General features: G+C 38.1%; 2 protein-coding genes across 3 annotated transcripts in view; one reads left to right on the forward strand and one right to left on the reverse strand.

Moving 5' to 3' along the window:
- Positions 1-907, reverse strand: part of SPATA5 (spermatogenesis associated 5) — a 242,584-nt gene extending 241,677 nt beyond the window's left edge. The window contains exon 1 of the mRNA XM_051966244.1: positions 663-907. Within this exon, the coding sequence (XP_051822204.1) occupies positions 663-819 (157 nt within the window). The 5' untranslated portion in view covers positions 820-907. The remainder of the gene's footprint in view (positions 1-662) is intronic.
- Positions 908-1,404: 497 nt separating this feature from the next.
- NUDT6 (nudix hydrolase 6) overlaps positions 1,405-19,459 on the forward strand; it is a 37,690-nt gene continuing 19,635 nt past the window's right edge. Inside the window, exons 1-3 of one of the 2 annotated variants that reach the window (XM_051966247.1) lie at positions 1,405-1,665; positions 5,269-5,472; positions 15,312-15,367. In XM_051966247.1, the coding sequence (XP_051822207.1) occupies positions 1,410-1,665; positions 5,269-5,472; positions 15,312-15,367 (516 nt within the window). In that variant the 5' untranslated portion in view covers positions 1,405-1,409. Of the gene's footprint in view, positions 1,666-5,268; positions 5,473-12,523; positions 15,207-15,311; positions 15,368-19,459 lie in introns of those variants that run through there. The other variant, XM_051966248.1, reaches the window with a different exon arrangement.

Below are 19,459 nucleotides of genomic sequence, written 5' to 3' on the forward strand. Positions count from 1 at the left end.
GAACAAGTGAAAGGAAAAAGTAAACCGTCGTGTGCTATTTTATAGTCACAGGAAGGAAAAACAAATACAAACCCCTAATGGCTCAATAATCAGACTGTTGATAGTATTAATAATTGAGACCTTTCTTATTCTTAATCTCAGTGCTGGAAGCTACAGAACTGCCCTCAAAGCCTGGGAGACATGAGTTCAAGTCCCATTTAGGACCTCTCAAGATTGTGGAACCTCCCAAAAATCTCTAGGCAAGGTTCCCGGACCATAACAGGAAAGAAGGTGCTGATTCCTCATCAAGGATTCCCTCTATCAATGACATCACAGGGATAGTCTATCCCTCACGTGACACATAGTTAAGAGTTCTTAATTCTTTGCTCCCCTTTCATTCATTCACATCAGGAAGAGCCAACTAGTTGCACAACACGGGTCAGACAGGGCCCTTCTAGCCCCACCCGCGTTTGACAGAGAAGGAAACTGAGGCTCAGAGAGAGGAGGGACTAGAGAACGGCAGAGCCGGGGCAGATGCCAGCTGGCTGAATCCGGGGTGGTCGCGCGCCCCCCACGACCGGTTCCCTTTTCCCAAGGCTGGGAAGGGTTTCCCGGGAGCACACACGTGGTCGCAGCCCCCGCCCCTTTCGGCCAGTCCCGCCCTTTCTCCCATAGAGTTTTACCTTTTTCCACCAAATCCACTACAATCAGGCAGCCGGCCCCGGGGCCCGGGCCAGGGCCGGGGCCGGGCGTACCCGCGGGCGAGGGTCCGGGGGAGGCGGCGGGGGAGGCGCTGCCGGCGCCCTGACTCCGCCGCGATTTGCTTTTCTTGGAGGACATCCCGGGAGTGACTACTCGGCTCCGGATACAAGAGGAGCCCTGAGCCGCCGCCACAACGTGAGCGCAGAGAAAAACTTCCCGGGCAGAGGTTGCCGAGACTCCGCCCCCGCCCCGCCCCGCCGAAAGCCTCTGAGGCGAGAGCCTCCCCAAGCCTTGCAAACACCGCTGCTGAGTTCGGCTTCGTGGCCGTGCTGGGTCCTTCCCGCTTGGGATCTAGAGTTATCCCATCTCCTCCATCTTCCTCTAGGAGCTTAATCAGTCCTTCTGGAATTGTACCGACGTCCAGGGAGCAGAGGATAAAGAGGAGGAAGAATATCTCGGGGAACAAAAATGCCGCCTTCCTGTTTACACAGGAGGAAACTGAGGCCAGAGGCTCTACTTCCCTGCATGAAATCTCCTTTCCAAAGGAGATGCATAGGGACTCGTGCTGCCCTCTGAGTGTGGTGTGCCCTCCTGGGTGTGTGAGGAGCAGGTCCTTGCGGCTCTAGCCGCCTGGGTAGGACTGAGCCTGGAGCGGCGCTGATATTCCAAGGCCTACGGTCGCCCCCGCCTCCTCAGCGAACCGGAGGCTTCCGCCGGCAGTAGACGGGATGCGGCCGGGACTGCTGTTAGAGCGGCTGCGGCGGCCGCTGCTACAATTGCAGTTTCTGCCGGGGCTATTACGGTGGATGCGGCGGCCGCTGCTACAGTTGCGGGAGGCCGCCCGCGCTCTGTCCGGCGGCCCGGGTCCCGGCCCCGGCGGCCTTCGAGGAGAGATCGACCGCTTCGGGGGCGTTACTGTGCACTTGGGTCAGCTCCGACCTGCGGACAGCGTGGACCCAGCCACCTTCCGAACGTGGCTCAAGGGCAAGTGCGCCGCCCCTTCCCAACCTGCCGGGCGCGTGCACACGCTGCCCTAGACCCAGGCTGGGCTTGCACTGGCGGCCTCACTCTCCCGATCTGGGCCACTGGCGTTTATCAACCTTCGTCTCTACTACACTAGAGTTGGGCTAGCCAGTTGGGGCCTTTTAGCGGGGCTCAAATGAGATGTCCAATGTGTCATGCGCTTTGCCATCCTGAAAGTGCTAAGGAGATAATTAGCATGGATTGTTAGAAACTTTGCACTAACCCTAGTCTCCTCCGGAAGTTTCTAAACCGGTTTGAATGCTGCTCTTGAAGCCACTGGGATGGTCAGAGTCACTGCTGTTCTTGGGGGGGTGCCTCAGGTGTAACTAAAAAGGGCCTATTATTAAACCTTCCCAATTGAGCTTTAAGCACTCGTGAATCTGGGGTTGTTGAAGTGATATCTAAGTAGTGTAGAACACTGAACTTGGAGTCAGGAATCTACCTTAACCATTAGCTGGGGTTCCAACGAACAAGTCATTAAAAAACAAAAAACACCTAACACCAAAAACAACCTCCCCCCCCCCCAAACTCTGTGCCTCAGTTTCCTCGTTTGTAATATGCTGTTAATAATAATCTGAAATACTTCATTCTGGTGTTGTTGGGAGATTATGGAATAACATGAGTAAATTGTTTTACAAACACTGTCCAGGGAGCCCCTTGGCAGCCCCAAGCCAGACGGGCAATTATGGGGGATAAAAGCACCCCGCAGGATCCCTTTGTACCTTCTTTCCAGAAGATTTTGGTATTGCTTCAAACTTTTATCTAAAACGTTTTATTTCTACTGGATACTTTCCCAGTAGCAATCGAGACTGGATTCCTTGATTTCCCAGTGAGTAATTTCTTTTATCTGTGCAGCTGAGAACCTTCAGCTTAAAATCTTAGTTCATTAGATGACTAAATTTAACAGTGACTGGCCCAAGACCACACAGTTAATTTGTGTTGGAGGTGGGCCTCAAACCCAGTTCCTCCCGTCTCCAAGTCTTCAATTCCTCCTCTCCTCTTCCCAGTCCTTCTCCTTTTCACTTCTTTTTCTCCCTTCCTTCCTCTTTCCCACCCCACATTACTGTCTCCCATTGCAAATTCTAAATTTCCCACACCCCCCAGGGGCCTCAGCATCAGAGGGAAACAACTCATCTCATCCATTCCCCTTTTTGGCTGAGGAAGAGCGAGACTCAGAAGGAAGGGGTTTGTACAAGATTTCAGGGAGAGTAACAGAAGCAGAATTCAAATCCAGATTTTTTTTTCAAAATGTTTACACTAAACATTATACAACTTGCTGTAGTCACAAATACACTCTACCTCTTCCACCCTTTTATATCTACATTTCTGGAATAGCAGAAGGGATCATTTATTTCCACTAAGGGATCTTAGGTGGGGCAATTCTTCCCTTAACAACTATGCCATACCAACTAAGACCATAGTCCAATAAAATGGAATACTAATTAATAATACTTATAAGAAATCATTTTATTATAATATGTAATATTTTTTTATTGTATTTAACATTTTTTTAAATTTTATTTTATTTAATAATAACTTTGTATTGACAGAATCCATGCCAGGGTAATTTTTTTTACAACATTATCCCTTGCACTCGCTTATGTTTCGTTTTTTCCCCTCCCTCCTTCCACCCCCCCCCCCAAGATGGCAAGCAGTCCTATATATGTTAAATATGTTGCAGTATATCCTAGATACAATACATATTTGCAGAACCGAACAGTTCTCCTGTTGCATAGGGAGAATTGGATTCAGAAGGTAAAAATAACTCGGGAAGAAAATAAAAAATGCAAATAATTCACATTCATTTCCCAGTGTTCCTTTTTTGGGTGTAGCTGTTTCTGTCCATCATTTATCCATTGAAACTCAGTTAGGTCTCTTTGTCATGTAATATGTAATATTAATATGATGTTTATAAAACCAATAATGTAGTATGACATGGGTAGCAAAATGAATAGAGTGCCACATTTGGAGTCAATAAAATTCATCTTCCTGAATTCAAATCTGGCGTCAGACACTTAACTAGCTATATGACCCTGGGCAAGTCACTTAACCCCATTTGCCTCAGCTTCTTCATTTTACAGATGAAGAAGGAAAAGGCAAACCCTCTACTGTGCTTACCAAGAAAACCCCAAATGGGATCACAAAGAGTCAGACACAACTCAACAACAACAATTTAATCTTATGTCAGTCTCTCATATAGTTTTCATATACAATGAATAATGTTACATTATAATTATTACTATATAATCTATCATTTATATCAATGATTTTATCATAATTATAGAATTAGGGATAATTATATAACTATAATAAATGACAATATATAATAAAAACATAAGATAAATTTCATGAAATTAAGCCATTCCAATGTATTATATTAATATATTACACACACACATATAAACATATTATATATATATATGTGTGTGTGTATATATATATATATATACATATACATATATATATGTATAATTTTTATCTTGGAGACAGACACATCTAAACATAATCCACCATGTTTTCCAACATGACCCCAAAAGATTTCTTATAATATAGGAGTCTGAAAGGAAGACTGTCACAATGTGTAACAATGCATTTCTGGGTTGACATTCCAGAAATGAAGCAGCCTAGTCATAGCCCATTCCTCCCAGAATGGGAAAATGTCTGTTCTCCAGCACTTCTTTAACTCAAATCTGAATTAAATAGGAAGGTGTCTGCAGTAGAGTTGAGTAAAAAAGATTTTACTTTCCCCTAAGGATAGGCCAAGAGATTATCTTTTAATCTAATTTGACTTGATAAAACAGGCCATTCTTTGCCTAATTCTTACCTAGCCTTAATCACTGAAATGGACATTGCCTAAGTCAAAGTGAGACCTGCTAAGACCTTGCTTTATAAAGGCAAAGGTCTCCCAGTATATCAGGGCCCTCTCTAGTCATCCTGATCTGTATCTTGCCATTGGCTCAGGAAGAAAAAGTGAGACTGGTCATAGAATCATCTTTCTGATGTCATGGTGTCCTCTTCAAGAATGAAGGATAACAGCATGTAGATATGGGGAACAATGAGTAGAAAATACAGCATATAATGTCAGTTTTTCTGTTATGCCAACTCTACTGAAATGTTTTTTACCCCTTTTTTCTTCTTTGTTACAAGAGATGGCTCTCTGGGGAGGCAAGAATAGAGAGATACATGGGGAAATGTAGGTGATTGATTAAAATGAAAAATCTAAGAAAAGTTTTTTTAAGTAAATGGAAACATCACATTGGAGCTGAATAATGTGAGATTAAGTGGCCAAGCTTGGCCCCAAGGGAAAAAATATAAGCAAGTACCTCCCTCTTTTCTTTCCAAAGGTGGAAGTCTATGGTATGAAACACTACCTATAATATCAGAAATTTTTGATATGTTGATTATATTCATCTAGTTTATTTCTTTTTTATTCTTTGTTATAAGACATGCCCTCTGGGAGCAGAAGGAAGGAAGGAGGTATTGGGAAATACAGGTGCCATGAAAACAAAAAATAATAAAAATGAATTTTTACAACAATTTTTGTTTCATCTTTCTGAATTTCAGCCTCAATCCAGCAATGGCGAGCAGAGGGCAGAATAGCCGTCTGGCTGCATATCCCTATCTTCCAAAGCCAGTTTATAAGTCCAGCGGCTTCCCTGGGCCTTCGTTTTCACCACGCAGAGTCCGATGCATCCCTGATGACCCTCTGGCTTGGGGAAGGACCCAGCCGCTTGCCAGGCTATGCCACCCATCAAGTAGGAGTTGCAGGTCAGTGTCCAAGCCAGCAATTTCCTCAAACTCACCTTTGGCAGAATTTAGTGAACTGGAAATCCATCAGATTTCTAGCTTTTGGGAGCTAAGATTACCGAAGGAGCAACTTTCATTCAGGGAAGAGCTCACAGATTCTCAGAGTGCCAAAGGCTTTAACAGGACTTTTTCTATGATAGCAAAGTAGCCTATGACATGCAAAGATCAATGTATTTGAGGTCAGAAAGTCTGAGTTCAAAATCCTGGTAGGACAGTGGAAAGGAGACTAGATTTAGAATCAAAGGACTAGTCTTCATATCCTGATTTTGCCATTTGAGTCAATCAAAAAATATTTATTTAGTACCTACTGTGCTAATACAAAAAGACAAATATACAGAGACAAAAGATGGTCCCTTCTCTCAAGAAGATCACAATCTAATGGGGGACAAGAAGCAAACATATAAATATTACATTAACTTATCACATATTACTATAACATTATAATAACATAGTGGGCAGCTAAGTCATGCTGTGGATAGTCAAGCTTTAAGTCAATAAGACTCATCTTCATGAATTCAAATCTAGCCTCACCCACTAACTTGATGTGTGACCCAGGGCAAATCACTTAACTCCATTTGCTTTAGTTTCCTCATCTGTAAAATAAGTTGGAGAAGGAAAAGACAAACTATTCCAGTGTCTTTGCCAAAAAAACCCAGATGGAGTCACGAAGAGTTGCATACAGCTGAACAACAACAATCATATATGTTATAATAGGATATTTAATAAAATATAATACAATTGTAATATATTATATATGGTTGTATATTATATATCATTATTTAATATTGTATATTCTGTTGTAATTATATACTTAGCTTATTATCTTCCCTATTAGATTGTGAGCAGTGTGAGGACACTGAGAGGAAAAAAATCATCCGAAAGCTATAACCAAATGTAAATTGGCTTGATCACATGTGTTCCCATCATGTATGCTTCTTAGTATACAGCTAGGTCATGATTAATGTGAATGATGAATCCTTTGAAGTAGTCTCATCATTCAAATCCACTCTTCAGATTTCCATTGATCTGTAGCCTAGTTACCATATTTTACATAATTATAATTTTGAAAAGTATAAATTCAAATATATGATCACTTACAGGTTTTGTTATTCATAATGAGCAAGTCCTAGTTATAATCTAAGATGTTGTCCACTCTTTTAATGATTTGTGTTTTTGTGAGCCAATATATTTCAGATTTGGGAGGGAGAAAATTTTGCAGGGAAAAGAAAATGTTTTGTAGCTATTGTTCTAATTATACAATTTTAAAGTAAATGCTTTAACTTTGAGCCAATTGTGTCTCTGGCTTCCTATTAAAGAGAAGCTCACTAGTGGGGGCTCATGAGCTATAGTTTTAAGAGTATGAAACCTTAGAGTGTCCTTTGTAACATGAGAATAATCATTTTTCTGGGGACTCCCTCAACCTACAGACCTAGGATTGTAGACTTGAGGAAATAGTCCAAAAAGGATACTATGTATGTATCAAGGTAGTAGCAAAGTTCTATTTATGTTCTTTTTTTCCCCCTTTAGTTTGTTTTCAAGTCTTTTATTGATGCTTTTTAAAAATTTTATGAACTCACCTCCCAGCTATCCTCAGCCTCTGAGTAGAAGACCTCCCTTTTAACAAATTAAGAGTTTTAAAGGATAGCTAATAATTCACTGGGCAGCTAAATGGCAAAGTGGATAGTGCGATAGAGTCAGGAAGACCTGAGTTCAAATCCAGCCTCAGACACTTAGTTGTATGATTCTGAACAAATCACTTCATCCCATTTGGCTCAGTTTCCTTATATATAAAATGAGTTGGAGAAGGAAATGGCAAGCCACTCCAGTATATTTGCCAAAAAAAAACCAGATGAGGTCACAAAGAGTCACACATAGCTGAACAACAACAACAATAATATATGGTATAATAGAATATAATAATAAAATATATATATCATCATAATGTTATATTATATATGGTTGTATATTATATATCACTATCTAATAAAATATTATGTTATAATTATATATGTTTGCTTGTTATCTCCCCTATTAGATTATGAGCAATGTGAGGACACTAAAAGGAAAAAAGACATCAGAACAATAACCAAACATAAATTGACTTGATCTCATGTGTTCCCATTGTGTGTGCTTCATATTCATTGTATAGCTAGGTCCTGATTAGTGTGAATGACGAATTCTTTGAAATAATCTCATTATTCAAATTCACCTTGCAGATTATATATTGTTATATAATTACATATTACATATATTTATAACTTTGAAGAGTGCAGATTCAAATATATCACTTCCTAGGTTTTGTTATTCACACTAATCAGGTCTTAGTTGTAATCTAAGTTGGCCACTCATCTAGTGATTTGTGTTTTTGTGAGCTTATATGTTTCAGATTTGGGAGGGAGAGAAGTAGGAAAAGAATGTTTTGTGGCTATTGTTCTAATTACGCCATCTTAGTAAATACTTTTGCTTTGAACTAATTCCGTCTTCTGTCTGTCTGTTAAAGAGAAGCTCACCAGTGTGGGCTCATGAGTTATACTTTTAGGAGTGTGAAACACTCTAGAGTAATTACTGGGTCAGTACCAATAAATGGATTGATGCTGTCTTTTATAATGTTAAGTATCATCAGAAAGGACCTTATTTCATGGAGTTGAGATCCATGTTCTCACAGAATTGTTCCTTTTTGTCAGGTTGACCATCATTTTTTCCCCAGGCTTAAAGCATCAAAGTCATTTGTTATATGTTCACTTCTCACACTTCTTGAATATAATCTCTTAGTAACTTTTTCATTTTACTAATTTTTTCTTCATTTCTCAAATCCATCCTTTCTTTTCCATTTGACAGCATTCAAATTTAAGTCCCTGCTACTCTTTCACCTGCACTATTGCAATAACCCTTTAACTCGTTTCCTAGTTTGTGGTCCCTCTTTCCTTCACCCTCATTTATATATTACTATCAGATTTAGTATCACTTCTGTTGCTTTTCCTTTTACTATATCATTCTGCTGTTCAAAACAATTTAATGATTCCCCATCATCTACTAGAAAAAGTCACAATTTCTTAGTATGGCATTTGAGTGTCTTCATAATCCAACAACAAATTAACATAATAGATAGAGTCCTGGTCCTAGAGTCAGGAAGTTGTGAGTTCAAACCCAACCTCAGATATTTCTTAACTCTGCAATCTTGGGCAAGTCACTTAACCCTTTTGCCTCAGTTTCCTCGTGTGTAAAATGAGCTGGAGAAGGAAATAGCAAACCATTCCAGTATCTTTGCTAAGGAAACTCCCAAATGGATTCTTGAAGAGACAAGACACAACTGAATCTATTGAATAACAATGTCCAGGTTATTCCATGAAGGCTTTTTGCCTGACCACACTAATCAAAAGTTAAACCTCTCTCTTTTTAAACCTTTTAGCACTTAACAGCACAGGCAAGGAGACTTCCATAAGTCACAGAATAAAATATATCCCTTTACACCTCATATTGTTAATGTTGGACCCTTAAAGCAAACCAGCCAATTCAGACTAATGAAGACACTCATTGTTCAACTGAGCCCCAGTTGAGTAATTTACACTACTTTTATGCACCAAGCCATAGAGTTAACATAATTATTCTGCCTCTACTACCTTTGTTGACATCAACAATCACACTCAGAAATCTCAGTTCAATTACTTCATTTGTGAAAGTGTAATTTCATAATTATAATAATGATACTATAACAACTTCCACATGGCATGTGCCCAAGCGTTTTCCCTCCTTACCACATTAATTGCAAGGCATTTAACAAGGTCTGGTTCCCAACATACTTGCCCTCCCCACAGAAAGATCAGCATGGCCTCATACAGATTAAACTTGTCAATAGGGTTCATCATTGCATTTCATCTATATTCTTTGAAACCTCACTTTGTACTTTGGCTGTAGTGCTGCAGAAAGAGAAATAGAGATCTGAGATTTCACTGATGGCAGCCCCCATGAGAAACACCACTTCATTCACTCTCTTTATTAACACTGCCCTTGTCCAAATCCCAGTCTTTCTACTAACTATATTAACTTGAGAAAGACCTTCCTTCTCTTCTAATCTCAGTTTCCTCATCTGCAAAATGAGAATGATTGATTAGATCAAGGATTCTTCATCTTTTTGGTGTCATGGCTCCCTCTAACAGTAGGGTAAAGCCTGTGGACCCTTTCCCAGGATCATATTTTCAAATATATAAAAATACATAGGATTATAATGGAAAACAATTGTAGTAAATCTAGATTTTCTTTTTTTCCCATTCAGATATATACAGACTTTCTGAAGTCTTTGCATGGACGCTTGATCAATATACCCCTGCACTAGATGAACTCTATAGATTAAACTCTAACAGACCCTCTATTTAATCCTATCCCTACCTTTGTCAATTTATGTGCTCCTTCTCTAGGCCAAACCATGAGCTGGCTCCAGCTCAAACTGACTAGTAAAAGCTGATAGTAAATTTTCAATATGAACATTTGTATCCCAGAAATCAGTGAACATTACAAGGCAGAGCTTGATATTATTTTCTTGATTGTTTAGTTTTAAGAAAATGATAGAAAAAATGTTGATAATGAAATTAAAATTTAAAATATATAATATGTATTTTTCCTCTCAGAAAGCTGGTTGTTAAATATTTATCAACACACCCTTGGGGCTGAATCTTTTTGATTTTATTAGCTTGTACCACTCACTGATTGTTGCCATATTTTGCATTTTGCTATTAATTATATCTCTCTGTGAATGTGTTTGTGTGATCTCATTAAGCCTTTGGCTTTCCCCCATAATGCCCAGCATATCCCTTATATATATAATGGATTCTCAGTAAAAAACTTATTGGTAAATTCATGCTACCTCTATATGGACCCCAAAGAATCCAAATTTCTAAATTTTCTGCTCCATATTTCTGTGGATATGGACCACAAAACCTGCTTCAAGACCATCCAGCTCATGAAAGAATCTGTTACTGGGGAGTGTATCAAATCAATGAACAGCAATCAGAAAATGGCATTGGCTTTTTCCATTTGATGTTTAAGCCTAGCCTGAATCAATGCTTTTGAATTGTGGCACTGGAGAAGATTTTTGAGAGTCCTTTGGACAGCAATATCAAATTAGTCAATACTTAAAAGATATTAAGCTATTCACTAGAAGGATTGGAACTGAAACTTAAATACTTTGGCCATATAATGAGAAGATATGACTCATTGGAAGACCCCAATATTAGGAAAGATTGAATGCAAAAGGAAAAGGGAACAGAGAATGAGATGGATAAATAGTGTCATGGAAACAATGACTGTGATCTGGACATACTTTGAGAGATAATGGAGTATAGAAAGGTCTGGTGTGCTGTGGTCCATGGAATTACCAAGAGTAGGACACACCAGAAAAACAACAAAGAACAGCAGTTTGTCACCTCTTTTGCAATCTATTATTGTGTGTCCAAGAATCTGACTTTTCTGGCTAAATACAGGGTATAGGAAGCCTTATTTCAAGCTCTTTAACTTTCCTATTGTACAATTAAGACTTCTACCTCAGAAAATATAATTAAAAATTTTTTTTTTCTTTATAACTTTTAAGAGATTAAGTGCTTAAAATTGCGCTGAAGACTTTTGGGACATTTGGGATTATATAATGGTAAATTAAAAGTTTAAAAGGGAAGCAGAAATTATGTGGCCCAAGAATTTCTAATCTGCTTTTTCTCTTGGAATCTTTTGGTAATCTGACAAAACAAACAGATGCCTTTTCACAATAATGTTTTTAAATAACTGAAGGAAGTACTAAATTTCAATTATAAATTAGTGACAATAAAGCTGTAATTTTTTCCCCTATCTACACTTATGGACCCAAATTATTGACTTTGTTTAGAAGATGGTGATATGTCACCATCTGGTTCCTTGAAAACATCTTAACATCATGGTTGAGATAGGACTATCATTCTAATTATGACTACTTACTATACAGTATTAGACCTTTAGCTTTCAAGTTAGGACCACCAGGGGGAGCTCACATATTGATTTCATGGTACTTGATTTTTCCCTAGGTCTTAAAACCTTCAATAATGAACTAAAAATTTGAGCATCTGATAAATATACTAGATTACTGAATTTTAAAGGTATGTCTTCATTTTAGTATTTTGCTTATACTGTTTCCTTCAGGGAAAAACATCAATATTTTGGTGTAAATAAGTCCTTTCTTTTTGTCATTAATTTCTTCAGAGTATATGCCAGCAATGAGATGTCTGTCAAAGAGTTTGGACATTTTAGTCATTTTCTTAATATAATTTCAAAGATGGGGTCTGTTTTTAAACATTCCCACCACTGTAAAAAGTATGAAAGTGTGTTATTCTTATTGTTAAGCATAAGTGACATGTTTATGACTCTTTAAAACTTATAAATCATCTGTTTTATCTCATTTGAGTCTCACAACAGACTTTTGAAATATATACTTCAGGAAGTCTTTTCCCCATTTTATAAATGAAGAAACTGAGGTTCAGAAAAATTAATTGACTTATCCACAGTTCTACAGATAGTGTCAGAATAAGGATTTGAAGTCTACTCTTTCTGATTCCAAGACTTTCTTGATCCCCCATCCAAAAGTAACTTCCTGTCATAAACTTTTCTAGAGCCTTATTCATGCCTCTTCTAGGTACTTGCCCCAGTTCTGTTTCATATTATTTGTAGGATCATGTCCTTTAGAGGCTGGAAATTGTCCAGTACTTTCCTCATTTCTACTGGGGGACTTTCAGGCCCAGAGAGCTTAGCAGAATTGCCCAACCCCACACAGTCACTAAGAGATACTTGAACCCAGTTTTTTGCCTCCATATCAAGTGTTCTTTCACTAGAGTTCACCACTAATTCAACCCAACAACAAGAGTAAGGACTTACGACATGCACTGTGCCAATTGCCCCTTATGAACGTTACCTAGTAGGGTCAGAACTCACGAAATGGGGAAGGGGTTCTGGAGGCAGTTAAGTTCTTCCTCCATCCTTCAAACAGAAGAAGAATCGCTTGTCAGGTATACAACAATGATGATTCTTTTCGAGATCTGGTTGAACAAGATGGTGACCGAGATCCTCTCTGCTCCATCTCCCATCTTGGTGCTTTTGCACTGGCTGTCCATGGAGCTTGGAATGCTCTCTTGGCTCACCCCCTCCTCTTAGAATCCCTGGTTTCCACCAAGTTTCAGCTCAGATCTCACTGTGTGCAAAAGGCCCTTCCCAGTCTCTCTTGTGCCAGTACCCTCCATCTAATTTATGAGTTATCTTGCAGGTAGCTACATATTTACATATTTCCCTCTACCCATATAAACTCAGATGTGTTAATCACCTTATGAAATATAAAAAAATATACCTTTGAAAATCACTATAGAATGATCCCATCTAGTTCTTGAACTGCTTCTGGAGGCAAAGGGCAAATTGATTATATTATATATTATATAATTATATTGTCAAATCTCTGATTATCAGAGTTTAGAGTCCTAGCTCCCAGAATCTGTATGTGCAATTAGTGATACTTTAGGAAGGGGAAGGGTCTTATAATCCAGCAATTTCTTAGATCCAGCCCCCAGGAAGACTTATAATGACAGACTATGTAGAACAGAGTCAGGGTTGATCCTTTATTGTTTTCCTTATTGTGTCCCTGCATGGAGCCACTCCAACCTTGAAATTTTTGCTCCTGCAGACAATTCTATGCATCCTAAGGCTCATCTTCCCCTGGCAGGAATCCTCTCCTCAGGATAGTCTGGACAACTATATCAGAAAGAACTTGGAAAACTGGGGGATACAATTAGAGATGCTTCACTTTCCATACTCAAAGGGAAAGACATTTTCTTTTCATAATCATGGTGGATATGTATTCCCTTGGAATGAAGAGGATTCTCTGGTCTACTTGGTGATATAATCTGAGTCGCTAGAAGTAGATGAAGTAGAATCTTCCTCTCGTCCCTGAAGATAGGACAGCCATTCAGCAGAAACTTGCATGAATTTATAGCTATCCCCTTATGGGATTCACAGAATCATGTAATAAGAGTCTCAAGGTGATTTACATGGTGATAGGGACCCTGGATTGATTTGGGGGACCTTGGCATCAAGGAGCAAGAGGAGAATCTCTTTTATAGAGGCTAGAAGAATTATAGCAATAGTGATGATGTTGATAATAACTAGCACTTACATAATGCCTCAAGGTCTAAAAATCTCTTTTGTTCATCACAGTACCCCATGAGGTAGATATTATTATTATCCCCATTTTACAGATGAAACACTGAGGTTGTGAGTTAAGTAATTTGTTCAGGGTAATATAGCTAGTAAAAGACAGGATTTGAAGTTGGATTATTCTGATTCCAAGTTCAGCATTCTGTTGCCTGAGGTTGCCCTCAGGATTTGATTGGTTCAAAGGATTGGAGGCCAAAAAAAAAAAAAACAAAAAAAAAACGCTATTTCATTGAGAAATATATGTTCCTAAAGTATAGTGGAATTCTCATTGTCCTGCGAAATGTCCTTCTGACCCAACATTTTCATTCTGGCAAATAAAAAAGCAGCATCTGTTTTAGTAAATTGCATTTTAATCTTATTGTATGTATGTTTGTTTTTATTGAATTTTATGGTCCATGAGTACTGTGGGCCAGGCCTGACTAAAGCCAATTCCAGAACAAAATGATTCAGCCAGACAGTTAACAAGTATTTGTTAAGTATCTACTATGTACCAGACACTGTTCTAAGCAGTGGGAATACAAAGAATGACGAATGACTGTCTCTCCCCTCAAGGAGCTTATAATCTAACAGGAGAGACAACTTAAGTAACTATGTATTGTTATTGTTGAATCCTTGTTCAGTTTTCTTGGCAAAGATACTAGAGTGGTTTGCCATTTCCTACTCTAGCTCATTTTCAGATGAGGAAACTGAGTTAAACAGGTTTAAATAATTTATCCAGGGTCACACAGCTAGTATGTGTCTGAAATGGGATTTGAATTTAGGAAGATGAGTTTTCCTGAACAGGTCTGGAACTCTCATCTATTGTACCGCCTTGCTTCCCAAACAACTGTGAACAAACAAGATATATAGAGGATGAATTGGACATAATTAACCAAAGGCAAGTACCCTCATTAAAGGTTCTTCTGGAAGGTAGGGGTTTAGGTGACACTTGAGGAAGGCAGGAGATAAGAGATGAAAGAGAGGTCTAGGGTTTAACCAGTCAAAATATGATTCAGGAAGGATTCAGCATGGATTTAGGTGGGCATGAAGGGGTCCTTGGTCCTTGGTAGCTTGATAAATATTGGCAAGAGAGAACTTGAATTATTATCCAAGTTACTATTTGAGGCAAGCAGGAAGGAATATAACAACGTCTCCAGCACTCTAAAGGATACTCTGGGAGAAATGTAATGATGGATAAAATGTTTTCTCTGCTCTTTGGAAACTTTTAATTTGCTTTGGGAGAAGCTTGCTCGAAGATTACCGTGATATAAGGAATGCTAGGTACTGAAAGAGAAATGTAAGCATAATGTTGGAGAAACTCAGAGAATGGAGATGGAGAGAAACAAAGAGACAAATGGAAGAAAGGAAAAGAAAGAAAAAAAGAGAAGAAGGGACGAAAGAGAAGGAAGGAAGGAGAGAAAGAGAGAAAGAGGAAAAAGGAAAGAAAAGGGAAAGAAGGAAGAAAGATTGAAGTGGTCATATGAGGCTTCTTGGAGAAGGTAAGCTTTGAGCTAGATCATGAAGAGGAATTAGGAATTTAGTATGGCAGAGAACTGAAGGAGTTTAAAATTAATTTTTCTTAATCTATATTTTCCTCCTAACAGGTGCTGTATTTGATGAAGATACTGGAAAAGTACTAGTTGTACAAGATCGAAATAAAGTAAGTGATTTTTTATTAATTCTGAATGTTCAGATTATTCTAGAGCAACAAAGACAATGTTTTCTATAGTTATATTGCCTAATTTATCATTGTCCACAAATTTAGAATACTAATAAAGAGACATTTTGAAAAGATCAATCAGTAACTAATTAAATGCTTATTATGTGCAAATCCCTGCTCTAAGTTCTAAGAAAAGATTGGGGAAGGAGTGAAGAAAAGTTTTTCCTTCAAGGAATTTACCTTCTAATGAGGAAAACAAACATGTAAATAAACAGGTCTATATATAGTCCACATATGGCACTGATCTCCAACTTCCCCAGGTTCTATCCCAAAACTGGGACTTCCTGTCTCATCCCACTTGCATCTACATTGGCATGTCATGGTAGTATTCCTAAAGTGATAGCTGCATGGCTACTATTCAGCTCAGTCAAGGTCTTGAGAGTAGCTAAAGTACCCCTGTACATTACTCCTTTAGGTCCTGAGTCCTAACAGCTACACTTCCCATGTAAATAAAATCAGTCATGTTTATACCATTGACTCTTAAATAGGAAACATTTATGAAATGGTAAGACAAAAGCAGGAATAACATTTACTCATTAGAACAAAAGAAGAGGAATAATCACAGAATAATAATCCATTATCCAATAATAAGCCTGCGTCATATTCTTCCAAAAATCCATAGTGATCTGGGAAAGAAATGGGCACATACTTACAGAAATGTATAGGGAATATACATGAATAGGGAAATTTGTTCTCAGGGAGGACAATTCATCATTTTGAGTGGCAAGACTTTATGTCCTAGGTCTCTCTAGAAAATAATCTCTCCCAAACTTCATTGATTAGGCCAAACTACTTTCTGCTTTCTGCTCCCCTTACAATCCTCATATGTTTCCTGCTGGGAATAGCTTTTTCTCTGCTACTCTCAGACTGCTGAAGCAATGATAAGTTCTTTTAACACATTGCCACCACTGACAGGGTGCTGAGAAAGTGTGTTGGGCTCTTTCAGGATTTAAAGTTCCCTTTAATTGGAGAACTGTCAAACTACTCAAATTTTTTCAAGGACTCTGAAGAGTTTTTCCTTCTTAATTTATAGCTAGTTATAGTGGCCACATAACCTTTTTTCAGCTATTTCTTCAAATAGCAAAGGATTCTCTTTTGTCCAATTAGCTCTCTGCAATATCATAACTTTTCTCATAGCAAAAGAGATGTAGTATCTCTCTTTCCTCCTGTTTCTCTCTCTCACCAGGAAAAGGCAGTACAAGATAGTTAGAATTCCTGAAAGATTTCACCTCTTTCAGGCTATTGCTAGAAAGATTAAGTCTATATAACTCTCTAATTAGCAGCACGATTCAGCTCTCTTCCAATGAGCCAGTAAGCTTTCAGTAAAGCAATACCACTAAACTTCATGAAATATAATTGTGTAGGCTTGAAAATGAATAATTTAAATAATGGATTGTTTATTGGTACAGTCAATTGTTGTAATGACCTGATCATATATGTTACATTTAAAAGAGAAGACAGTTACTGATACTGATTTTTAGGCAAGAGATCCATTTTTTCCTTCCCAAGGAAGTTAACAGCATACTTATGTTTGTTTTTCTAAATGTAGCAAGTTCTGGGATGGCATCCCCCATTTAGCCTACATGGGATCCTGTGTATGATCTATAACAGTTGACTCTAGGACTGGTCTTTATTTAATTCTTACATAATGATTCTTACATATTTCTTACATAATTCTAGGATAATCTTTATTTAATTCTTACATAATGAAAAAGATATCCTTAAGAGAACAAGTCTTTATTTAATTCTTACATAATGAAAAAGATCCTTAAGAGAATTAGAAAGTGGCTTTGATTGTTATCATCAGAGTGGTGACAACTCCACCAACTCTTATCCCATTCTTCCTGCTACTAGCTCGTTTTCTCATGCTTATCCTGAGTTCTAATATAATTCAGGGATTATGTTTTGATAACTCCTCATGGCACATAGAAATGTAGTACCTTTTCTATTAATTAACTCTTATTCTCTTTCTAGTTTATAAATAAGCCAAAGAAACCTCTTTTCCCTTGTTTTCCCTCTTCTCTCTCTCCCATTTGTTCTCTCAAGCTTATATAATATCAGTGTTACTTGGATATACAATTTATTAACAGTGGGACAAAAATATATTTAAATATTTCAACATTGAGTGCTGAGAAAGATAACAGTCCAAGTCATTTCTAACATAAATTATAAACGAATCCCAACTTCTAGCCAAATATTTGAACCATGACTTTCTTACCCAACTCTCTGGGGATGGTAGTCAAAGTTAATCAGGTGTTCTCTTCAGGATATTTTCTCTACCATATAAGAGAGTTAAACTCAGTCCTCTTCAGAAAGAAATTTCTCACTGTCTATAGATTAAGAAGGAGAAATTCAGTGCTTTCAAGATGATCTGAGGAGCTTGACAGTTCTCCAATTTAAAAAAGAATTTTAGGGTTAGATTATCATTGAAAGAACATAACATTTTCTCAGTACACTGGCAAGGGTGGCTACGTGCTGAAAGAATTCAGCATTCTGTGAATTGCAGAGAAACAGTTATTCTCAGCAATTGATATGTGAGAACTACAAGTTATCTCTGAGATCACTTAGATATTTAAACTCTTTGCAAAATTCTCTGACTCTTTTCTTTCTGTGATTCACAGTATCTCCCAGTTATGACACAATTCACTCCATCTGATCTATAATCTGTCTCTTCCCAAGATTTCCTTATAAAAGATACTGTAACAATATCCATTGTCTCTATAGGAGAGACTCTTAAAACTGGTATGATGTAAAAATACAATTAATGGCCAAATAGAGGTTCTAAGTAAAAGAACTTTTTGAAAGCTTTATAGACTTTTACTGAATAACTTAACATTTATCACATTGGATTGCCTATTTACAGGGAAAGATTTTAGGGTTTATTTTGGTTTTAGTTCTAGGATGCTCCATGGCATGCATGTGACTTTGGGCTCTTGGTATTGCCAATAAAACAGAAGTTGTGGCACTTCTCACAAAGCTGGGAAGGCTTCAGGAACAAGCCAGATGATAGATGATGTGTCTTTATTGAGGATCAGCCAAGCTAGTACAAAAAAGCTCAGCACTAAAAGGTTGACCACAAGAGGGTGAATTTTTTGGGCGCAACCACCATCTATTGAACTCTGCTTTGGTTGAAGGAGTGTTCAGATGGAAAAAAACACTTTTTTTGAATCACCAAAATACTGTCAATGGGCTTGTAAATTTTTTCATCCATGGGACATTTCTTAACATCATCACTTGTTGTTCTAAGCCTTCTTGACTTCCTCATAATAAATACGTCATTACCACCATCTATTATGGTGGAAAGGCAGGATTATTTTCAAGCCATAGATGAGAGAGTTAAGAGATATTCTATATAGTTTAGTAAAACTCTGGGGCCATGAGCCTGCTTATCTGAGATCTTGGCAGTTTCACTGACAAAAAGAAGGATGCTGAAAGGGAAAAGATGCATTTGGTTTGGTGTGCTGTTTGGGAGGAGAGTAAGACATCCATATAGAAAAATCTAAATATATGCCTTCATTTATACAGAAAGCATTGTATGGTCTTGGAGACATTTCATCTGTAGCAAGGTTTCCATATTTGTAATATTAAGAATAACTACTAGGCTATGATTGATATAGGGAACTCCCAGAAAAGGAAACACTATCACTTACAATCTTGGAGATCTACCTAAGGCACTAAGCCCTCCCTAATCTTAGTGCTTTCCCTTTAGGACTATCCCTAGTTTATCCAATGTATATCTTGTTCTATACAAGTCCCAATTAAAATCTCATCTTCTACAGTAACCTTTCCCAGGCCTTCTTAATTTGAGTGCTTCCTTTCTCAATTATTTCCATTTATTCTGGATATAGTTTATTTGTATGTATTTGTTTGTTTATTGTCTCCCCCATTGTCTCAGACATTTACTAGCTGTGTGATTTTAGGTAAGTCACTTAACTGTTTGCCTCAGTTTACGCATCTGTAAAATGAACTGGAGAAGGACATGACAGACTACTCCAGTATCTTTGCCAAGAAAACTCCATGGGTAGTATTGGT

This window comes from Antechinus flavipes, chromosome 6, assembly GCF_016432865.1.
Source record: "Antechinus flavipes isolate AdamAnt ecotype Samford, QLD, Australia chromosome 6, AdamAnt_v2, whole genome shotgun sequence".
NCBI lineage: Eukaryota > Metazoa > Chordata > Mammalia > Dasyuromorphia > Dasyuridae > Antechinus > Antechinus flavipes.